Here is a 21,016-nt window from a genome sequence, read left to right on the forward strand (position 1 = left end):
GTATGGATTAATTATAGAGAAAAACAAGTCAACCATAATGGAAGGACTTCTGTTTCTGGTCATTATACCTGGTACCAGACTAGCCTTCTCTGTATAAGTAACTCTAAAGCTAAGCTGTAAGATCGGACAACTCCTTTTAGGCAATAGAAAACAGACAGCTCAAGTAACAGAAGGCACTTGGCAGAAGGAAAATTTATAAAGTGAGCTCTGCCATCACCATGGCTTTGGGTCTGTGGAAGGTTCCAAACTGAGCTTTGTGGAGATGGATGCCAATAAGAGCATGGCAATCCTGATAATTGGAAATATCAGAGACCCTAGTTCACAGCTTTTGAAGCCACTAGAATCTGTGGGGAAGGACATCAGAGAAGAGAGCTGCAATGAGGAGTGGCTCAGTTTGTGAGGGAGTTTACTATGAGTCCTTAACTGAGGCTGCAATACAAGAGAGATGCAATTATATAAGACCAAGAGGAGGCCAGAGATTCTAGAAGTTAAGCAGTGATGGGAGACATTGCACATCTGGCCATGCCTGGGTGGAAAGACCTCTTTCACACTTTGTTAACAACACATTCACATTCAGCATCCCATATCTACCTTATAAACCAGGAACAAACCTTACACAGCATTCTTAGAGAGGACACAGAATTTGGCGTTTGAGTCTTGCCAAGTTATAGGGCCTTGAGAAACATTTAGGGCTTTCCATGGATCCACCCTTACGAAGCATAAAATTAAGCCTAGGATTTTAGGGTCATCAGCCAAAAATGGAACTGCCTTCTAGAGCAAAAAATGACATCCTTTTGAGGAAGACAGTCATCTAGAGTCTTTACAATCTTTTACCCATACTTCCTAGTACATAATTAAACATTTCTAGGAGCAGGAAAATGTGACCCATAATCAAGACATCAAGCAATATATGGAAACCTACCCTAAAGGAGCTAAATTGTTGCATTTAGCAGATAGAAAGTACTAAAGCAGATATTTTGATTATATTCAAGGACTTAAGGGAAAATATTAAGAAGTGAACAGATGGGGAATTTCAGCTGAGAAATCAAAACAAGCATACATACCAAACCAAATTGAAGTTCTACAACTGAAAAATAGAGTAACTAAAATGAATTTTTTTTTTTTTTTTTTTTTGAGACGGAGTCTTGTTCTGTCACCCAGGCTGGAGTGCAGTGGCGTGATCTCAGGTCACTGTAGCCTCTACCTCCCAGGTTCAAGTGCTTCTGGTGCCTCAGCCTCTCCAGTAGCTGGGACTACAGGCATGTGCCATCATGACTGGCTAATTTTTGTATTTTTAGTAGAGATGGGGTTTCATCATATTGGCCAGGCTAGTCTTGAACTCCTGACCTCAAGTGATCCACCCGCCTCAGCCTCCCAACATGCTGGGATTACAGGCGTGAGCCACTGCACCCAATCGAAAATTTTATTGAATGTATTTCACAACAAATTAGAGATGACAGAAGTGTCAGTAAATTTCAAGAGAGATCAATAAAGGCATCTAGTCTAAAGAAGAAAGATAACAGATTAAAGGAAAACTTGCCTATTTAAGATATATAAAATTAAAGTCTCAAGAGAAGAATGAAAATGGAGCGTAAAAATATTTAAACAAATGATGGCCCCAAATTTCCCCAAATTCATGTAAAGTATAAACTTAAACACCTAAGAAGAGAGCTAATTATACACATAAAGAGAACCATTCCTGAACACACTGTGTTGAAATTGTTGAAAACTGAAGCGAGAAAATCTTGAAAGTGATAATATAAATACAGGCTGATTTCTCATAGGAAATAATGGAGGCTAGAAACAATAAAATGGTATTTTTAAAGTGTGGAAAAAATTTTAATTCAAAATTGTATATCCAATAAAAATATCCTTTAAAATTTAGATAAAATGTAGGCATTTTAAGATAAAGGAAAACTGAGAGATTTTGTTGCAAGCCTTTCTGTACAACAGGAAATACTAAAGAACTTTCTTTGGGTCAAAAAGAAAATTTGCCAGAAGGAAATTAAGATGTACCACAATTGAATACAGAGAATTAAAAATGTTAAATTCTGGTTAAAATAAGAAATATGTTTTCCTTTTCTAATATCCTCAGAAGAAAAGTGACTGATTAAAATAAAAATTATAGTGTCCTAAGGTAATGTTTATAAGATATGTAAAATAAAAGGAAAATAAATCGAGGTGTGATGGAAATGTTTTATATCTTAATTTTGGTAGTAGTTACATGCCTATTTATATGTGTCAAAACACACCTAACTGTACAATTAGAGTACATAATTTACATACAATAAAATGCATAAATTTAAGTATACCTGTGTTTATTTTTGGACAAAGAGGACTTTTTTTTTTTGGCTCAGATGGCTAGAAGGCACAGGCAGTGTTCTCAGACATGACTAGATCCAGAAGGATTATGTCCCTAGGACCTGGTCGCTGCCTCTCTCTTGTGAGCTGGCTTCATTTTTTAAAAAGGATAAACTTTATTTTTTAGAGCAGTTTTAGATTTATAGCAAAATCGAGCGGAAGGTACAGTGATTTTCCATATACCACCTGCCCCCACCCGTATACCACCTGCTCCCAGACATAGCGTCCCCTATTATCAGCATCGCCTACCAGATTGATACAGTTGTTAAAACTGATGAGTGTCCATGGAATTATTATCATCCGAAGTCCATAGTTTACATTAGGGTTCACTTTTGGTGTTGTACATTCTATGGAATTCAACACATTTATGACATGTATCCAACATTATAGTGTCATACAGAGTAGTATCACTGCCCTAAAAACCTTTTGTGCTTTGCCTATTCATCTCTTCTTCCTTCCTACTTTTCTAATATTTTATGTTAAAGTAGTATCAGTTATGCCCAGTGATTCCTAAGGGACTATGCACAAGGATGTTTATTGCAGTCATAATAGTAACACAACAATACAAGCAATCTCACTTTTTAACCACCAGTGAATGTTTATAGTTGATCATACAATAATAAAAAGTCTCTAAAAATCATGCATAAGAAACACTTATGTTACAATGTTAAGAAGTAAAAACATTTATATGGTACAAGTGTATGCCTGTTGAATATATGCAAAGAAAAAATATTAGAGGGTACACATCAGGATTTTAACATAACTTTCTCTGTGTTATGTGACTACTTCCTACCCTTTTTCTTTATTGTGTCTTTTACAAAGAATGTACATTTCTGTCAACATCACAAATTGTTTTAATATTAAGATAACTTAAGAAGAATATAATCAGATATAAATATTAAAGGATGGTTTGAAATTATCATAATTTCATGAACAGTAACTCCAAAAATGACTGAATATTCTGAAAAAGAATATATGTAAAACAGTTTAAAGGTTGAGGGATTTCGTGAATTGGGTTGATGTTTGCACCAATTAATCTCTAATGATTCATTCTACTCTAATGGTTTAAATTTTATATATTTATGCTTGACATATCAATTAAAATAAACTGATGCTTGACAGATAACTCATTTATGAAATTATCTCCTGGTGTTTAGTCTAATTCATACAAGAACATATTGCATGTTTTTCTTGAGTGATATTTTCAAGGTACTTTGGAGATTAAACTTGTAATTGTTATTTTGATCTGTGATATTTTCAAATAGCTTTTAGTCAAAAGAAATTCTGACCCAACATGGGGAAATAGTTTCTTTTAGTTATATATCCCAACTATCTGATCAAAAGTAATTATTTAAGTCCTGTACTGAATAATTTTATGCTCTTTGTAAACATGAACTCTAGTTTTAGATATGGAACTTGAAGCACTTTTCCCTAAGCTTCTGATCTCAGCATTTGTCTGTGGGCCCTTAGACTGTCATGTCTCCAGTTGCTAAAACTTGGTATCCTACTTAGTCAGGGACTGTAATTTGAAAAGACGAGGCGGGCGTGGTGACTCACGCCTGTAATCCCAGCTCTTTGGGAGGCTAAGGCAGGCAGATCATGAGGTCAGGAGATCAAGACCATCCCGGCCAACATGATAAAAGCCTGTCTCTACTGAAAATACAAAAATTAGCTAGGTGTGATGGTGCATGCCTGTAATCCCAGCTACTCAGGGGGCTGAGGCAAGAGAATCCCTTGAACCAGAGAGTTGGAGGTTGCAGTGAGCCGAGATCATACCACTGCACTCCAGCCTGGCAACACAGCAAGACCCCGTCTCAAAAAAAAAAAAAAAAAAAAGAAAGACAATCTATAGGTTAAGTGGTTGTTCCTCATAATTCCTGTGATTCTTCATATTTTCATATTACTTCCTCCCTCTTTACTTGCTCATTTAAATTTAGTTTTAAAAATACTTCCCTCTCTCTCTCATTTATCCATTCATCCACCCATCCATCCATCTATCCATTTATTTTGGGCAGAAGTTGGCGTGTCAATAGAGATTCTTCAAATTAAACATTATTTACTTTGAAGTTGGAAAACAACAAATTGATTGTTATTTACTCTAAACTTTGGGAACAAGACACATTAATTGTTATTTAATCTAAATTTAGGGAATAAGACACAAATTGGAATGATTTGGAGCAAAGTTAGCAAAGTATTTTAAACATACTTTTTTGACTACCAAAGTGATGTTTATTATAGAAAATGCAGACAATGATAACATATATTTTAAATAATCACCACATAATTGCTGCCATACAAAGATAATATTAATACTTTATTACCTAATCTCACCTGAAAAGAGTTTTCAATTTTACATTTATTCTGTCTGGTAGGTCAAAAGTAGAAAAATTTCTGGGAGAAACTATGAAATAATTATTATTGAGTAGATATTTAAACTGAAAATTATGGATGATGTTTTTATTTTTATTAAGGGTCATATTTATCAAATATTTACATGACACTATACAGAAAGCACTTTTTAGTACTACATATTATGAGATAAAACTTTTTTTGCAAATTAATTTCAAAAAGCTTATAAAATCTACTGGTTTTGATTGTCATCCTTGTATTAGTTATCTTGTTTGCTATAAGGTTGCAATTTCAGTGCAATAATGCCTATTTTTAAAGCAGATCATAATGATACATATAATTGCATTTTAGCATATCTTATAATGTATAGGAAATTATTAATTCAGGATGACCTTCTAGAAATTGGAAATGCTTGGTGAAGTGAAAAATTGTGAAAGCTGACTTCAGAGCTTTAAAGAGGAAATAAATGTCATGTATAGTAAAGCAAAGTAGCTCTTACATTAGTACTTCAAAATTAACAGTAGAGCAAGTACTGATTATTTCTTATAGTTTAATTAATTGCTGCTTTTTAAGTTCATGTTTTGTTGCTGCTCAGAACTGCATTATGAGATGCCAAATTCATGTAATTATATAGTCTATATGGTCTAATTAATAGAGACTTTTTTCAAATATAGCATCTTCTCATTTACCTCTATTATCTTTTTCTGAATTCTAATTACATAGATCTAACCAATCTTCTCATTTTAGTTTACGTGTGTTGCAATCTCTTAGACATTTTCTATTTCTCTGGGGTAAATTATAGAAAATGTCTTCAAAACCTTTTTCAGTTAAAAAATTCTCTTTTCAGTTTTATTTGCTCTATAAGGAAGTTAGGGAGTGGCACAAGGTAAGTGCTCTTTACATATTTGTTTAATTATGGTATTTATGTCTTTCTGATATTTATCCAAGAGCCTGAACATGTTAACATTGATTGAATGTGTACACACGTGAAAGAACAATTGAATGGGTAAAATTTAGCAATGGAAAGTATAATAAATAGAATTTCTATAAATGAAAGTGTGTTTGTTTATTTGCTGTTTGTTTTATCTCAAGAAAGTATGGATGCTTTAAAATGTTGACTTTACCTAAGTAAAATTTGGAAAACTACACAGTACCTGTTGGTTCAATAGCCTTTGTCATTAATAAGCATTAGATGACAGCCATGAGAAGCTATGATAGAGACAAAGACTTTGCTGGGATATTACTCAACATTGAGAAGTGCTATATAGAATCTGAGAATTACATGCACTTAACACTGAATGTGATACAGACTTTATTGTCTGCACCTTTCGTTTGTTCTGTAAATTTTTGTGTAAGTAAAAGTGATACTTATTTGCTGGAGAGTGGAAATCATATTTATTCTCACTACATTGAGAAATAATTGAAAAACATTTTTTTCTGCCAGTACTCTGTACATTCTGCAGTGTTTATTCCTAAGTTTTGCTTTTAAATGTGTAATACTTTCCTAAAATTTTATTAAGTGTGCATTTTTCATTTTGCTTGTAGAGCAACAACATATACACATAAACCATGCCCTTTTGGACTTTCCACCTTTGTTATTCTTACCATATTTGTTTCTTTGCTTGCTTTTTAATTTTATTTCTTTTATGAAGTGGCCTTTAGCAGTGTCTTACATGCTACATGAAATCTGCTTATATTGCTGGAAGTATCTGTTGGATTCTTGAGTTTCTCTCCCTACTGATTTCTCTTTTCTTTCCTCTGATATTACTATATGCATACCCCTTCTCAGATACAATGGGAACAAAAGGTAGTGTGACCTTCACAAGATTGTTTGCATAATTGCATAAAATTGTATATATAAGTTGTTTAGAATAGTGCACATTATGTGGTAAAACATCCATGAGGCTTGAATGTTAGTTATTGTTTTTAATTATTATCAGGGTGACACCCCTGGAATTTGAAGGGGAAAATATAATAAAAGAGAATCAGAAGTAAATATTTTCCCTTAATCTCAGCAAGCTGTAATTGTTGCCTTTCCTCTAGACTTCAGCATCCTAGATGCTATGGGACTCTAGCTTATAGCACCTTCGGGGAGGACGGGCAGTTTGGATACCCAGGTCTCTCAAGTACTTTCATGTAACATGGGGTTATGGAACATTTTTTAATGTTATTGTGGGAGTTATTTTGACGATTTTCTCCTTTGTCTAGAACTGGTATTGAATAGAAAAAATTAGTCAGAAAATAAAATAAAATAAATGCCAGCCATTTTCTTTCCTGCCTTTATAATCTCAGGATTTCTTAAGAGAGACTTGACATTGAAATCATCCAGATATTTCTTTGTTCATCATCTTTTCTCTGTTATAAATCTAGTGTTATAATTTGTAACATTTAGTTGTTTATTTGTGTTAGTGATTATAACCTTCTTAGTTTTTTGCAATCAACTTACTGTTTAAAAATACAAGTGGAAATATGTGTATGTATTATATGTAGAAAAATGTGAGAACTTTTTCTGTCAATTCCCCACTCTCAAATGATTCCATTAAGACTGCTTATTATATCCATGAGAAGTAGGAGACCAATGTTACAACTATTTTGAATATTACCCTGTGTTTTTCCTTTTTGTCCTTAACATAGGGAAGCATAGACAATAATATTTTATTAATACAATATTCTCTTTTTTATAATAAAAGTATGTATTATCTAGTTTCATGTGGGAAGTTTTGTCATTTCTTATCATTCTATTCTTCACCATCTTTAACTCTCTTTATAAACACACAAAGCCTAGTGATAACAGGAATTCGGATATATCATAACTGGGCTCTGTAACTGACTCGCCATGTATTTAGTTAACCTTGTAGTAATGCCACTCTGCATTTTTAGGAACAGAATCTTGAGACCACACCTAAAGCATTTGGTATGGTTTGGGTATCATTAATTTAATGAATTTTTAAAAAATACATGCATCATTAAGATCTTGGTTTTCATATTTTTGGTTGCAATCATTTTATACAGATAAACAGTGCAAATATTAAGAATAAATTACATTATCTTGTAGTTGGTCGTAGTCGTGTAAAAGAAAATACACCAGAAGGTCCTACTCAGAAAGGTCTTCGTGAAGCCAGAGAACAAAACAAATGTAAAACAAAGATGAAAGGCAATACAAAGGTATGATATTTGTTTTTGTTTGCATTAAGTCATACTTAACTCTCAGATCTTTAGATCCATTCACTCATATGGTATCATTATTTTACCAGAAAAGGAATTTAGAGGTTATATATTCCAGGCTACTTGGTTTATACATGGACAGTGGAAGTATCCAAATGTTACTAGTAAGTAGTTAATTCAGGGACACAGGCTTATTAGTAGCAGAGACAGCTCAATGGATCACTCTGCCACCTATCCCAATGTAATCATGATCATGTCTGCTCACTTGCTAACTTTTCTGCTTGAAATTACCTCTGTCTAAAAGAAATCACTCCCAGGTCATATCTTGTTATTTCTTTTCTCAAAATGTAATGTCAGACTTTACTTAGTCTCTTTAAAGGTAGAATGGAATAGCATTATGCTCCATTTAATGATCTCTTTATATCTTGAGTACCTTCACTTTGTAATCAGACTGGTAGTTTAAATCTTCGCCAGTGATTAAAGAAAATGGTATTAAAAATGGTTGGCCAAAGAGATCGAAAATGAAGAAAATTACATAAAACCTGTTAAGAGTTTAGTTTATTATTATGAAAATTACATAAAAGTCTAGCTCTGGTAATGAATTTTCTTGTAAGGCAGTTGTTACCTTAGAGTTCTAAAATATCTGGCACTTATTTTAAAATAAAAATATTTACAATTATAATAGCTTCTTAGTAATTCTAGAAGAAGAATAGATTTGTATGAATTCAAATAATAGCATTAACTTAGGTAATGCCAATAATTTTTTTTTCTCTCTAAAACATGCATTGGATTCTGGTATTGTATAAAATATTTGAATAAAATAAAATCTAATCACTTTTTGGTTATAATAAGCTTTTTATTATAATCTTGTACTTTTTCAGATTAGTGTTTTGTTGTTTTTCTGTCATCATAATTATAGATTATGGTATGTGAGGTAGACTTACATCAGATTTAAGGATTTTTGGAACGATGGAGGTGATTGTCATCAGAAACATTTTCATCTTCTAACGGTATAAGTATTCTCTTTCAGGTAGTAAGTCATATTTAGAAGTGATTTGTTGATTCATTTACTCAGTGTTACGGCTTGTGAGTTTAGATTAGTAATGCAAGGTTGACCGTCTGTGTGACAAAAAGCTACTAAAATGTAGGAAAAGTATGTTGCATATTTATGCATAGTATGTTATTTTATGGTGTTGCATTCTGATATTTAATGTAATACCTACAGCGTGATAGAAAACACAGGTCATATTAAAGGGCTAAAGTATAAAATAAAGTGAATCCTTCTCACCTTCATTGAGTAATCATTTTTAGTAATATTTCTCTTAATTTTCTTGTAGTTATTATTCTCACCTTCATTGAGTAATCATTTTTAGTAATATTTCTCTTACTTTTCTTGTAGTTATTATTATAACAAATGACTGAGTTCTGTTTCTATTTTTTTAATAATTCACTTCACATGGTATCTATTGACTCCGCTGTGACAAAGAGGCATTTAGAGCATTTTACTGACTTGATTTGAGTTACATTATTATGCATGTTGTCATAATTGATAACATTTACATTTGTTCTGTAGTCTTAATTCTATTTTCTATGCTTTGTCTGAAAATTAATACTAACATTTAATCCCATAAACAGCATTTAAATGGATTATGTTTAAGTAAATGTGATTTATTGCAGACATTGCAAATCTAACTAGAACTGCAGAGGAGGAAGAAGAATACCTGAAATGCATAGGACTGTATTTAAAGATTTCTCTTTTAAAAACAGTCACTCTTTTCTACTTCCTTGGCTTACACTCAGCTGCCCCTGTTATGTATTCTCATATTTTCCTTCGTAGATTGCTTTTTCTATTTTCCTAGAGTATATCCTTGAGTAATTTTCAAAAAGGGCTGATGGAGACAAATGATCTAAGTTCATATGTCTGAAATATTCTTGTTTTGCCTTACACTGAGTTGATATTTTGCTGGAAATAGAGTTCTAGTTTTAAATTAACTTTTCACCAGAATTTTAAAGGCATTGTTTTAATGTCTTAGAGGATAGCAATAATTGCTGTTGGTCTGATTCTTGTTACTTTGTTGGGAAGTAAAAAATACCATATACAATACAATGTACCAGTAAACTAGTATTTTGAACAACTAGAACAGTGAAGTGTAATCATAATAACAATTTTATTTATGTGACCTACTGATTCTTAAAGCTGCTCAGTGGAGGTAATTCAACCCTTACCCTAGGGTGGTAATTCATTTCAGATTTCATGAAATTATTAGTTAAGTGTGTGTTTACTCTGGTTGCAAAACACAGTCTCAAATCAGTAATTAAATATGTCCAGCTTTATGTAACACAAAAGCTCCACATTCGACATGAAGTTAAGCTGGGACCTTCTTTGGGCTAGACATTTGCAGTGTGGAAGGGGTTGTAATGGTGGTGGTGTGTGGCCATTCGTAAATCTTTTCCTCTTACTTTTTCCCTAGTTTGCTAACTGGGAAGGTTGAAGGTGCAAGGAGTGAGAAATTAAAGACGAATGAAAGAGTTGTTACTTGACTTGAGATACCTTATGATAGCTTAGAGTTTTTTGAACTTGGCAAAATCAGAAAGCTTTTATCCTGATGAGCACTGTATTAGGGCTCTCCAGAGGGATAGAACTAATAGGAGATTATATATATATGTATGTGTGTGTGTGTGTGTATATATATATCTAGAGGGATAGAACTAATAAGATATGTATATGGGGAGTTTATGAAGTATTAACTCACATGATCACAAGGTCCCACAATAGGCTGTCTGCAAACCGAGGAGCATGGAGAACCAGTCTGAGTCCCAAAACTGAAGAACTTGGAGTCTGATATTAGAGGGCAGGAAGAATCCGGCATGGAGAAGGATGTAGGCTGGGAGGCTAGGCCAGGCTGGTCTTTTCACATTTTTCTGTGTGCTTTATATTCTAGCTGCACTAGGAACTGATTAGATGGTGCCCGCCCAGATTAAGGGTGGGTCTGTCTTTCCCAGCCCACTCACTCAAATGTTAATCTCCTTTGGCAACACCCTCACAGACACACCCAGGATCAATACTTTGCATCCTTCAATTCAATCAAGTTGACAGTATTAACCATCACAAGTCCCCCCCTTGTCAACTTGAACCCGTACAGATCTGCTGAGATCATACATAATCTTCAAATAAAGACAATAATAAGGTCATAATTATGCCTAACATAACACAACTATCCTTTATATAACCAGAAATGCATCAGTTCCCAACTCAAGTACTATTACATAAAGTTAACAATACTTAAATGCTGATGTGAAGTCAGTAAATCTTATGTGATAAGGGAAAAAGGAAATAAAACGAAGGTATATTCTTAATGCAGTGTATACATGCACAACCATGGTTTTAACAAAAGAAGGAGGGAATACCCATGACAATTACAGTCCTCGTTTCTGCAGCTGGTCATGTGGTCATAGCTGGTATTGATTACTACCTTGTTCTAACCTGTATTCCCTTTGCCTTCAGCAAGTACCTCAGCAGGTTGTGGATTTTTTCCTGGTGGAGTGACCCAAATCTTCATCCTTGAAGGATCTGGGCCATATGCAGTCCTGCCCAGATTGGGCTGTTGTAATTTCCCATTGATCATAATCACAGGGCATGACAATACTAAGAGACACCCTAACAGATCTCCTGTATTCATGCATACTCGTTTTACCTCCATTGTGGGGTAGTAGACTGATTTCGTCTTGATAGTCTGGGCCATTCACCCCAGCCAACACTGTAACTCCCTTCTTAGCCTGTTGACTTAAAGGTAGGAGGAGCCCAAAGTGTCTAGGTGGCAATCTTAACTTCCAGTTAATGGAATACACACACACACACACACGCACACACACACACACATATGTGTATCTCCTATTAGTTCTATCCCTCTGGAGAGCCCTGACCAATACGGTGCTCATCAGGATAAAAGCTTTCTGATTTTGCCAAGTTCAAAAAACTCTAAGCTATCATAAGGTATCTCAAGTCAAGTAACAACTCTTCCATTTGTCTTTAATTTCTCACTCCTTGCACCTTCAACCATTGTTGTGTCTCCTGGTGGCAGCGTTCTTCCCTCTGGAACTAAGACCTATAGACCAGCAGAATATAATGTTGTGTGAACAAGAAGCAAGAATTTTGCTAGTGCAACCCCTTCTGCACTGCATCACTAGGGGTGATGGTGAGTGGTGCCACTTCCACTTCCACCCCTTGATTCCTGGACCCATGAATCCTGGCTATGGGAGAAACAGTACCATATATTGAATGCTGATTCAGAGCATACACACCTTCTGGAGAACTTTGCCTCAGCCCAGCAAAGTATCATCACCTAGTTGGTGTTGTAATTGTGACTTCAAAAGGCCATTCTACGGTTTTATCAATCCAGCTGCTTCAGGATGATGGGGAAACATGGTAAGACCAGTAGATTCCAGGAGCATGAGCCCACTGCTGCCCTACTTTAGCTGTAAAGTGAGTGCTTTGGTCAGAGGCAATGCTGTGTGGAACACCATGATGGTGGATAAGGCATTCCGTGAGTCCATGGATGATGGTCTTGGCAGAAGCATTGCGTTTAGGATAGGCTAACCCATATCCAGAGTAAGTGTCTATTCCAGTAAGGACAAACCTCTGCCCTTTCCATGATGGAAGAGGTCCAGTATAATCCATCTTCCATCAGGTAGCTGTCTGATCACTCTGAGGAATGGTGCCATATTGAGGGCTCAGTGTTGGTCTCTGCTGCTGGCAAATTGGGCACTCAGCAGTAGCCATAGCCAGGTCAGCACCATGGTGAGTGGAAGTCCATGTTCCTGGGCCCATGTGTAACCTCCATCCCTGCCACCATGGCCACTTTATTCATGGGCCCATTGGTGATGACAGGGGTGGCTGGGGAAAGAGGCTGAGTGGTGTCCACAGAATGGGTCATCCTATCCACTTGATTATTAAAATTCTCCTCAGCTGAGGTCATCAGTTGGTGAGCACTCACATAGGATACAAATATCTTCACAGTTTTTGACCACTCAGAGAGGTCCATCCACATACCTCTTTCCTAAATTTCTTTGTCACCAGTTTTACAATCGTGCTTCTTTTAAGTCCCTGACCATCCAGCCAAACCATTGACTACAGCCATAAATCAGCATGTAATCACACATCTGACCATTTCTCCTTCCATGCAAAGTGCATAACCAGGTGTACTGCTCTAAGTTCTGCCCACTGGGAAGATTTCCCTTCATCACTGTCTTTCAGGGATGTCCTAGAAAGGGGCTGTGGTGCTACAGCTGTCCACTTTTGGGTGGTGCCTGCATATTGTGCAGAACCATCTATGAACCAGACCCTAGTCTTCTCTTCCTCTATGACCTGATCATAGGTAACTCCCCATGATGCCATTAGTGTAAGCTGGGAGACAGAAGGCAGGGTGACAGGAATGGAGACGATGGACATTTGAGCCACTTCCTCATGTAACTTACTTGTGCCTTTGGGACTTGCTTGAGCCCGATCACACATATACCACTTTCATATGATGATGGAATGCTGCTGTGCATGACCTAGTTTATGGCTAGATGTGTCAGAAAGCACTCAGTTTATGATGGGCAGTTCAGGTCACATGGTGACTTGATGACCCATAGTCAGATGTTCAGTTTCCACCAAAGTCCAGTAACAGGTTAAGAGCTGTCTCTCAAAAGGAGAGTAGTTATCTGCAGAAGATGGCAGGACCTTGCTCCATAATCCTAGAGGCCTCCGCTGTGATTCACCTATGGAGGCAGCGTTGGATCTGCTGAGTCATACGGCCCCAGTGGTAGAGCAGCTTGCACAGCAGCCTGGACCTGTTTCAAGCATTCTCCTGTTCTGGACCCCACTCAAAACTGGCAGCCCTTTGGGTCACTCGATAAATGGGCCAGAGTAACATACCCAAATGAGGAATGTGGTTGCCTACAAAATCCAAATAGGCCCACTAGGCATTGTGCCTCTTTCCTGGTTGTAGGAGGGGCCAAATGCAGCAACTTATCCTTCACCTTAGAAGGAGTATTTCAACAGGCCCCACACCACTGGACCACTAGAAATTTTACTGAGGTAGAAGATCCCTGAATTTTAGCTGGATTTATTTCCTGTCCTTTGTCATGCAGATGTTTCACCAATAAGTCCAGTGTGTTTGCTACTTCTTGCTCACTGGATCCAATCAGCATAATGTCATCAATATAATGGGCTAGTGTGATATCTTGTGGAAGTGAAAAAGTGATCAAGGTCTCTCCGAATAAGATTATGACACAAAGCCAGAGAATTGATATACTCCTCAGGTAGGACAGTAAAGGTATATTGCTGGCCTTGCCAGCAGATAGCAAATTGCTTCTGGTGGGCCTTATGGACAGGAATGGAGAAAAAGGCATTTGCCAAGTCAGTGGCTGCATACCAGGTACCAGGAGATGTGTTATTTTTCTCAAGCGATGAAACCACACCTGGTACAGCAGCTACAAGTGGAGTCACCACTTGGTTAAGCTTTTGATAACACACTGTAATTCTCTAAAATCCATCTGTATCTGGGGAAAACCCCATTCCCAATATTCAATGTGGGTTCTTTTCTATTTCCCTAAGCATTGGCTGGTCTGAGAAATAAAGGGAAAGAGTACAAAAGAGAGAAATTTTAAAGCTGGGTGTCCGGGGGAGACATGACATGTTGGCAGGTTCCGTGATGCTCTCTGAGCCGTAAAACCAGCAAGTTTTTATTAGTGATTTTCAAAAGGGGAGGGAGTACACGAATAGGGTGTGCATCACAGAGATCACATACTTCACAAGGTAATAAAATATCACAAAGCAAATGGAGGCAGGGTGAGATCACAGGACCACAGGACGGGGCGAAATTAAAATTGCTAATGAAGTTTCAGGCACTTATTGTCATTGATAACATCTTATCAGGAGACAGGATTTGAGAGCAGACAACCTGTCTGACCAAAATTTATTAGGCAGGAATTTCATCGTCCTAATAAGCCTGGGAGCGCTACAGGAGACTGGGGCTTATTTCATACCTTCGGCTTCGACCATAAAAGACAGCTGCCCCCGAAGGGACCATTTAGAGACCTACCCTCAGGTGCACATTCTATTTCTCAGGGATGTTCCTTGCTGAGAAAAAGAATTCAGCGATATTTCTCCTATTTGCTTTTGAAAGATGAGAAATATGGCTCTGTTCCGCCCGACTCACTGGCAGTCAGAGTTTAAGGTTATCTCTCTTGTTCCCTGAACGTTGTTGTTATCCTGTTCTTTTATCAACGTGCCCAGATTTCATATTGTTCAAACACACATGCCCTACAAACAATATGTGCAGTTAACGCACTCATCACGGGGTCCTGAGGGGTACTTCCTCCTCAGTTTATGAAGATGACAGAATTAAGAGATTAAGTAAAGACAGGCATAGGAAATCACAAGGGTATTGATTGGGGAAGGGATAAAGTGTTCATGAAATCTTCACAATTTATGTTTAGAGATTTCAGTAAAGACAGGCGTAAGAAATTATAAAAAGCATTAATTTGGGGAACTAATAAATGTCCATGAAATCTTCACAATTTTTGTTCTTCTGCCACGGCTTCAACCGGTCCCTCTATTCAGGGTCCCTGACTTCCCACAACCCATCTGTCTTCTGTATAGGCCTTATGGGAAAGTTGAACAGGAATGTGGTGGGAATCACCACCACCCCTGTGTCTTTCAAGTCCTTGATGGTGGCACTAATCTCCCCAGTCCCTCCAGGAATATGATATTGTTTTTGATTTACTATTTTTCTATGTAGAGGCAACTGTAATGGCTTCCTTTTGGCTTTTCCCACCATAATAACCCTCACTCTACCAGTCAGGGAGCCAATGTAGGGGTATTGCCAGCTGCTAAGTATGTCTATACCAATTATGCATTCAGGCACTGGGGAAATAACCACAGGATGAGTTCAGGGACCCACTGGACCCATTGAAAGTCAGACCTGAGCTAAAACTCTATTCCTTTTTTTTCCTTTTTTTTTGTTTTTGAGATGAAGTCTCACTTTGTCACCTGGGCTGGAGTACAGTGACACAGTCTCAGCTCACTGGAATCTCTGCCTCCTTGGTTCAAGTGAGTCTCCTGCATCAGCCTCCTGAATAGCTGTGACTACAGACATGTGCCACCACACCCTTATAACTGTATTTTTAGTAGAGATGGGGTTTTGCCATGTTTGCCATGCTGGTCTCAAACTCCTGACCTCAGGTGATCCACCTGCCTTGGCCTCCCAAAGTGCTGGTACTACAGGTATGCACCACCGCGCCTAGCCTAACACTCTATGAATTACCTGACTTCCATAAGCCCCTACTTTAACTGGAGGAACACTATGACGTTTTGGGTTTCCTGGAATCAACATCAGTTCAGAGTCAGTGTTCAGTAGTCCCTGAAATGTCTGATCATTTCCCTTTCCCGAATGCACAGTTATACTATAAGAAGCTGGAGGTCTTCTTGGGGAAGGGTGGGAGAAAGATTAACAGCATAAATTATCAATAACTTAGTGGGATCCTTCCTCAAGGGGACCTGGCCTCCCCTTCATTCAAGGGATTCTGGGTTCATAAACTGGCTCAAGTCTGGAAATTGATTGATTCTCTGTTTTTATAATTCATATTAGTCTTTTGTCCATTCGACCTAGAAGTTTTCCACTTGTATTTATTAAGTAGCAATGCAGAAGGCTTCCTATCAGTTTCACTTCTAGGAACACTGTGATTAATTAGCCAATGCCAGAGCTCTACACTAGTCAGACTATTCTGATTCCTGATTTGCCTTGGCTGTCTATTACAGCAGCTCTGCCCACCTTGCCTTTGATGGTTGAGTGCTGCCACTTGGTCCCTGCCACCATGGAATCCAATTATTCCCATTGTATTTAAATTTTGTTGTTGAGTGACTTCAGTTCCCACTATTAGTTCTGCCATACAGAGAAGAGCAATCACAAGGCTCTTCAAAGATGCAGATGCTGCCCTCACAAATCTATTTTGCAAGGCATTGATCAAAGGCATATCTTCTGTATCTTCTGAACCCTCCCAGCTAGAATGAGTAGGTCTAAAGTGACTAATCTCCTCCACCATCCCAATCTCCCTAAGCCTTTGGATCCCTTCCTCTACATTAAACCAGAGGAGGTCAGGCATTTCCAGCTCGCTCACAGTGGGCCATCTTTTAATCCATATTTCAGCTAACCAAGCAAATAAACTATTAGAACCCTTTTTAACTCCGTAAGCTTCAACATTAAATGCAGAACCCCCACTTAGTCATCCAAAATCAATAAATTCAACCTGATCCAACTCTATGTTCCTTCCACCATTATCCCACACCCTTAATATCCATTCCCATGTCTGTTCTCCAGATTTCTGTTTATATAAATTAGAAAACTCAAGTAGTTCTTTTGGAATGTAGCGCACCTCCACATGAGTCACACTCTGAAACTCGCCTCTAGGGGCCCGCTGGGACTTTGGTCTATTTACAGGTCTAGAAGCAAACAGGGGTGTTGAGAGTGGCTCCTGAGGAGAATCAAAATTATCTTACCTGGCAACTGCCTCAGGGGAAGCCATCACTGTTGCCTCTGGCAGCGCGAGGTTTATCTCCTCAGACAAAATGTGGAAAGGTGGAAATCAAGTCGATACTCTGTACTAACCCTCACAAGCACTATCGTGAGCTCTTCAGACTTCTCTAAGAACTCCCTTTCCTGGACCAGTGCTAAGCCTCTCTATATTCCCCCTAGTGGTATACCTCATAGCTTCTTTTTACTTAGGTCTCTTTTCCCTTTTAGGCCACCTTCTTGGATATTTTCAAACTTTAGGCCAATATTTCTACTGGTATCACATTCTAGTTCCTGGATCCATTGTTAGAAGGGGATTACAATTTTTCCATAAGGTCTTTGTCTTGCTATTAGAGACTACAAATTAGGCACTGATCCACTGTGTTTTCTAGATATTAAGAGCAAACTTCAGGCTCCCTGGGGGATTTTGTTTGAGGCCCATGCACTGGATTTTAGAGTCTGAATCTCCTCCTCAAATCTTAGAGGAGTGGGACTTGTAGGAGGGCTTTCTCTAAAGAAATCTTTCTCACACATCCTCTCCATTTCCATCCTCTTCACTTGCTTATATCTTTGATATGTGTGTGAAGTTTAAAAGAGTCAATTGTTTTTAGTTAAATTGTTTAAAAAAATTTTTGCAGGTGATATAACACTTCTTTTGGAATATAGAAGGCATTGAATCTTTGTGCCTCTATAAAACTTCCAATTATATCTTTATCCTTCTTTTTTCTTTTTCTTTTAGATATTTTTATTTTTTTAAGGAATTGTCAAATTTCAGCAGAATGTAGCTAGGAGAAGCTATTAAGTATTTGCTATTGTTTCTCACATAACACATAGAACTTCTCAGTTTAAAGCCTGGTGTGTTCCTTTAGCCAGGGAATTTCTTTTTTAGTATTTATTTGACTTATTGTTTCTTTTCACTCTTTCTGAATCTCCCATTAGATAAATTTAGTTCAACTCTTAATAGATAAATTAGTGTTTCATAAACTTTAATTTTCTCCTGTATTTCTATCATTGTTGCTTTGCGTTCTGATGGATATCAGCTTTGCCTTCCATGTTAATGCTTAGAATTTGGCTTTATCTAGTTTATCACTATCAATCAATTGAATTTGTTTTTATTTTGAAAATTCTATTACTCATTTCCAAGGTTTATTTCTTACTCTCCAATTACTTCTTTTAGAAGTCTATGTTAATTAATGTAAAAAGTGTACTTATTAGTCAAATAATAACTGTCATGAATGTTTTAGAAACAGTAAACTTAAAAATGATTTTCTGTTCCTTGAATTTTCTTCTCTATCTTCTCCAGAGTGTGTTTATTTTCATTATTATCTTTTGTATTGTTTTGTTATTACTTTTTTCTTCAAATGACTATCGATCCTTGGTTGAGAATTCACATTCATGGATTGGGGACTAGATTAAGTTATAAAATTATTTCAGGTTCATAAGTGAAGATATTCAGTTCTGTGTCACAGTCAAACCCCCTACCTAGCATGAGTGTCTTCTCTATTGATGGATGTGTGAGGACTGACTGGATTCTATGTTAATGGATGAGAGAGTGAGCTGCCAGGGACATTGGAGCAGAGCAGGCAGGGATGCTGGGCAGCATGTAGCACCAATTGTAGCTAACGTAAATAGGGCAGTTGCAGAAATTTAGGGTTGAAACTCATTAGTATATTTTACTGATAACTTTCCTCTCTTATACACTATCTTGATGTCTTACTGCATCCTTCTGGATGGTAAGGTGCCAGATCTTGGTGGTGGACATAGGACAAGCTCTAGTATTACTGCAGGATTTACTTTTCTCTCCAGTCCCATCTCACACATGCATATCACACAGGGTAGTTTGCCCCCTTTATTTAGAGAGCAGTTTTAGTCTACCTGCAAAAGTGTCATAATGTATCTTTTGTATAAAAGAGAGAAAAGATTGTGAAGAATTATGTTTTCTGCTTTTGCAATTCCATAAGCAGTAATTTAGTGAATTTTTTGATGATTTGCATCTTCATTCAGGCAAAGTCAGGAAAACATCTAGGGTTTCAGACAGAAAACAGAACTACTTTAGGTCTTTTGAACAAAATTACTTTAATACACCGAAGTGGTTACATCGTTAATAGTAGAACTAAGACACCAAATAGGAGACAGGGAGACAACTAAGATGTCAAATGATGGACAAGGAGACAACTCAGAGCCTGGTAGTAGCAGGGCACTGCCACCATCTTATGTGTTGGAGGCACAGTGGGAGAAAAAGTGTTACCATAATCCAGAAGCTGGGGCCATCTGGTGGGAGTTAGGACTGTTGAGGAAGGGGCTTTCTAGTAGCAAATCCAGCCAAGGAAGACATGTGAGTATAAGAGAAGGAATTTCTAACACATAATATTGATTATGCGTGAAATCATTGATTTTATATATATAACAAAAATATTCATAGCTGAACAGTCGATTTCCAGTCTTGATAAGAAATTGATATGCGTCTTTCTTCTTTTAGTACTCCTTCAATATTTGTCTTTGCTTGGCCAGCACCTTGGCTTATTGGGGTTCTGTACTTGGGAGGTTGTCCCATATCTTCAGTCCTATGAAGAACTCTATGTTCCTTCCACCATTAGAGGGTATGAGTATTTAGTGCTCCTGTCATTGTAGATACCTATAACTTTTCATTGACATTTATCATTTCACATGGAAGTACTACAATGTGGCCCATGTTTTTTGTTGAGCTCCAGAAGATTCTCTCCAAAACCATCCATTAGAAGCAAACCAATTTCTACTTCACAATTGAGAGCCAGACTGTCAGAGAGGTCCATGAATCGTTAGATGGAAAACTTAACTTTCAATTTGCTGGTACCTTCCCTGTGTGCCATGGTCTACCCCCATACTCATAAACTAATATGAGATATTTTGACTTAAGTCATGCGATAGCATGGCTTTTGACTTAAGTCATGTAATAGCAGAGCCCAGAATTGTTGGGGCAGAAAGCAAAATCTCTGCAGGTTGGTTCTGAGATATAATAGGGAGAAGAGCTACTTCTACTTCTGTGGACTTTTGGTTTTTATTACTATGCGAGAAAAACATTAGTGGATTAAAAAAAAAAAAAAACTAACACAGTTAACTGAGTGTTTAATAAGCTGTTCCACTTTTCTGTTGGGCCATATGTATCTGGGTGATGTTCTACCATTAATGTCATGGCTGGTAGACCATAACCACACTTCTTTTACTGCACAATGCCTACTTTGGTAAAAAACACTTAGTCTTTGGTATTATATGACAATGAATAAGAGAATTTGTAAAATCGTAGAGCATTGACAGCAGTAAAGGCAAATATTCAATCTGGAATAGTAGCCGCTATTATAGATGATACCATATCAAGTTTATAAAAATCCACATTTATTTTCTAAGACCTGTAAATTTTCCTCTAAAGCCAAACTATCAATTAAGTGGAAATGTGATGGATATTTATCACTGATGTATTTCAAATGCTTTATGGTGGCACTAATTTCTGTAGTTCTCACAGGAGTGTACTTTGCTTTTGGTTTACTCTCTTGGTAGGTGTGGGAAGGTCTAGGGCTTTTATTTGGCCCTTCCTACTGTAGCAGCTCTTA

General features: G+C 37.1%; 1 protein-coding gene across 2 annotated transcripts in view; it reads left to right on the top strand.

Annotated features, from left to right (window-relative positions):
- The window catches only part of SPAG16 (sperm associated antigen 16), a 116,454-nt gene that overhangs the window by 77,344 nt on the left and 18,094 nt on the right, over window positions 1-21,016 (top strand). For both annotated transcript variants that reach the window (XM_073020053.1, XM_073020054.1), the window contains exon 9: window positions 7,766-7,875. In XM_073020053.1, the coding sequence (XP_072876154.1) occupies window positions 7,766-7,875 (110 nt within the window). The remainder of the gene's footprint in view (window positions 1-7,765; window positions 7,876-21,016) is intronic.

Source organism: Chlorocebus sabaeus, chromosome 10, assembly GCF_047675955.1.
Source record: "Chlorocebus sabaeus isolate Y175 chromosome 10, mChlSab1.0.hap1, whole genome shotgun sequence".
Lineage (NCBI taxonomy): Eukaryota > Metazoa > Chordata > Mammalia > Primates > Cercopithecidae > Chlorocebus > Chlorocebus sabaeus.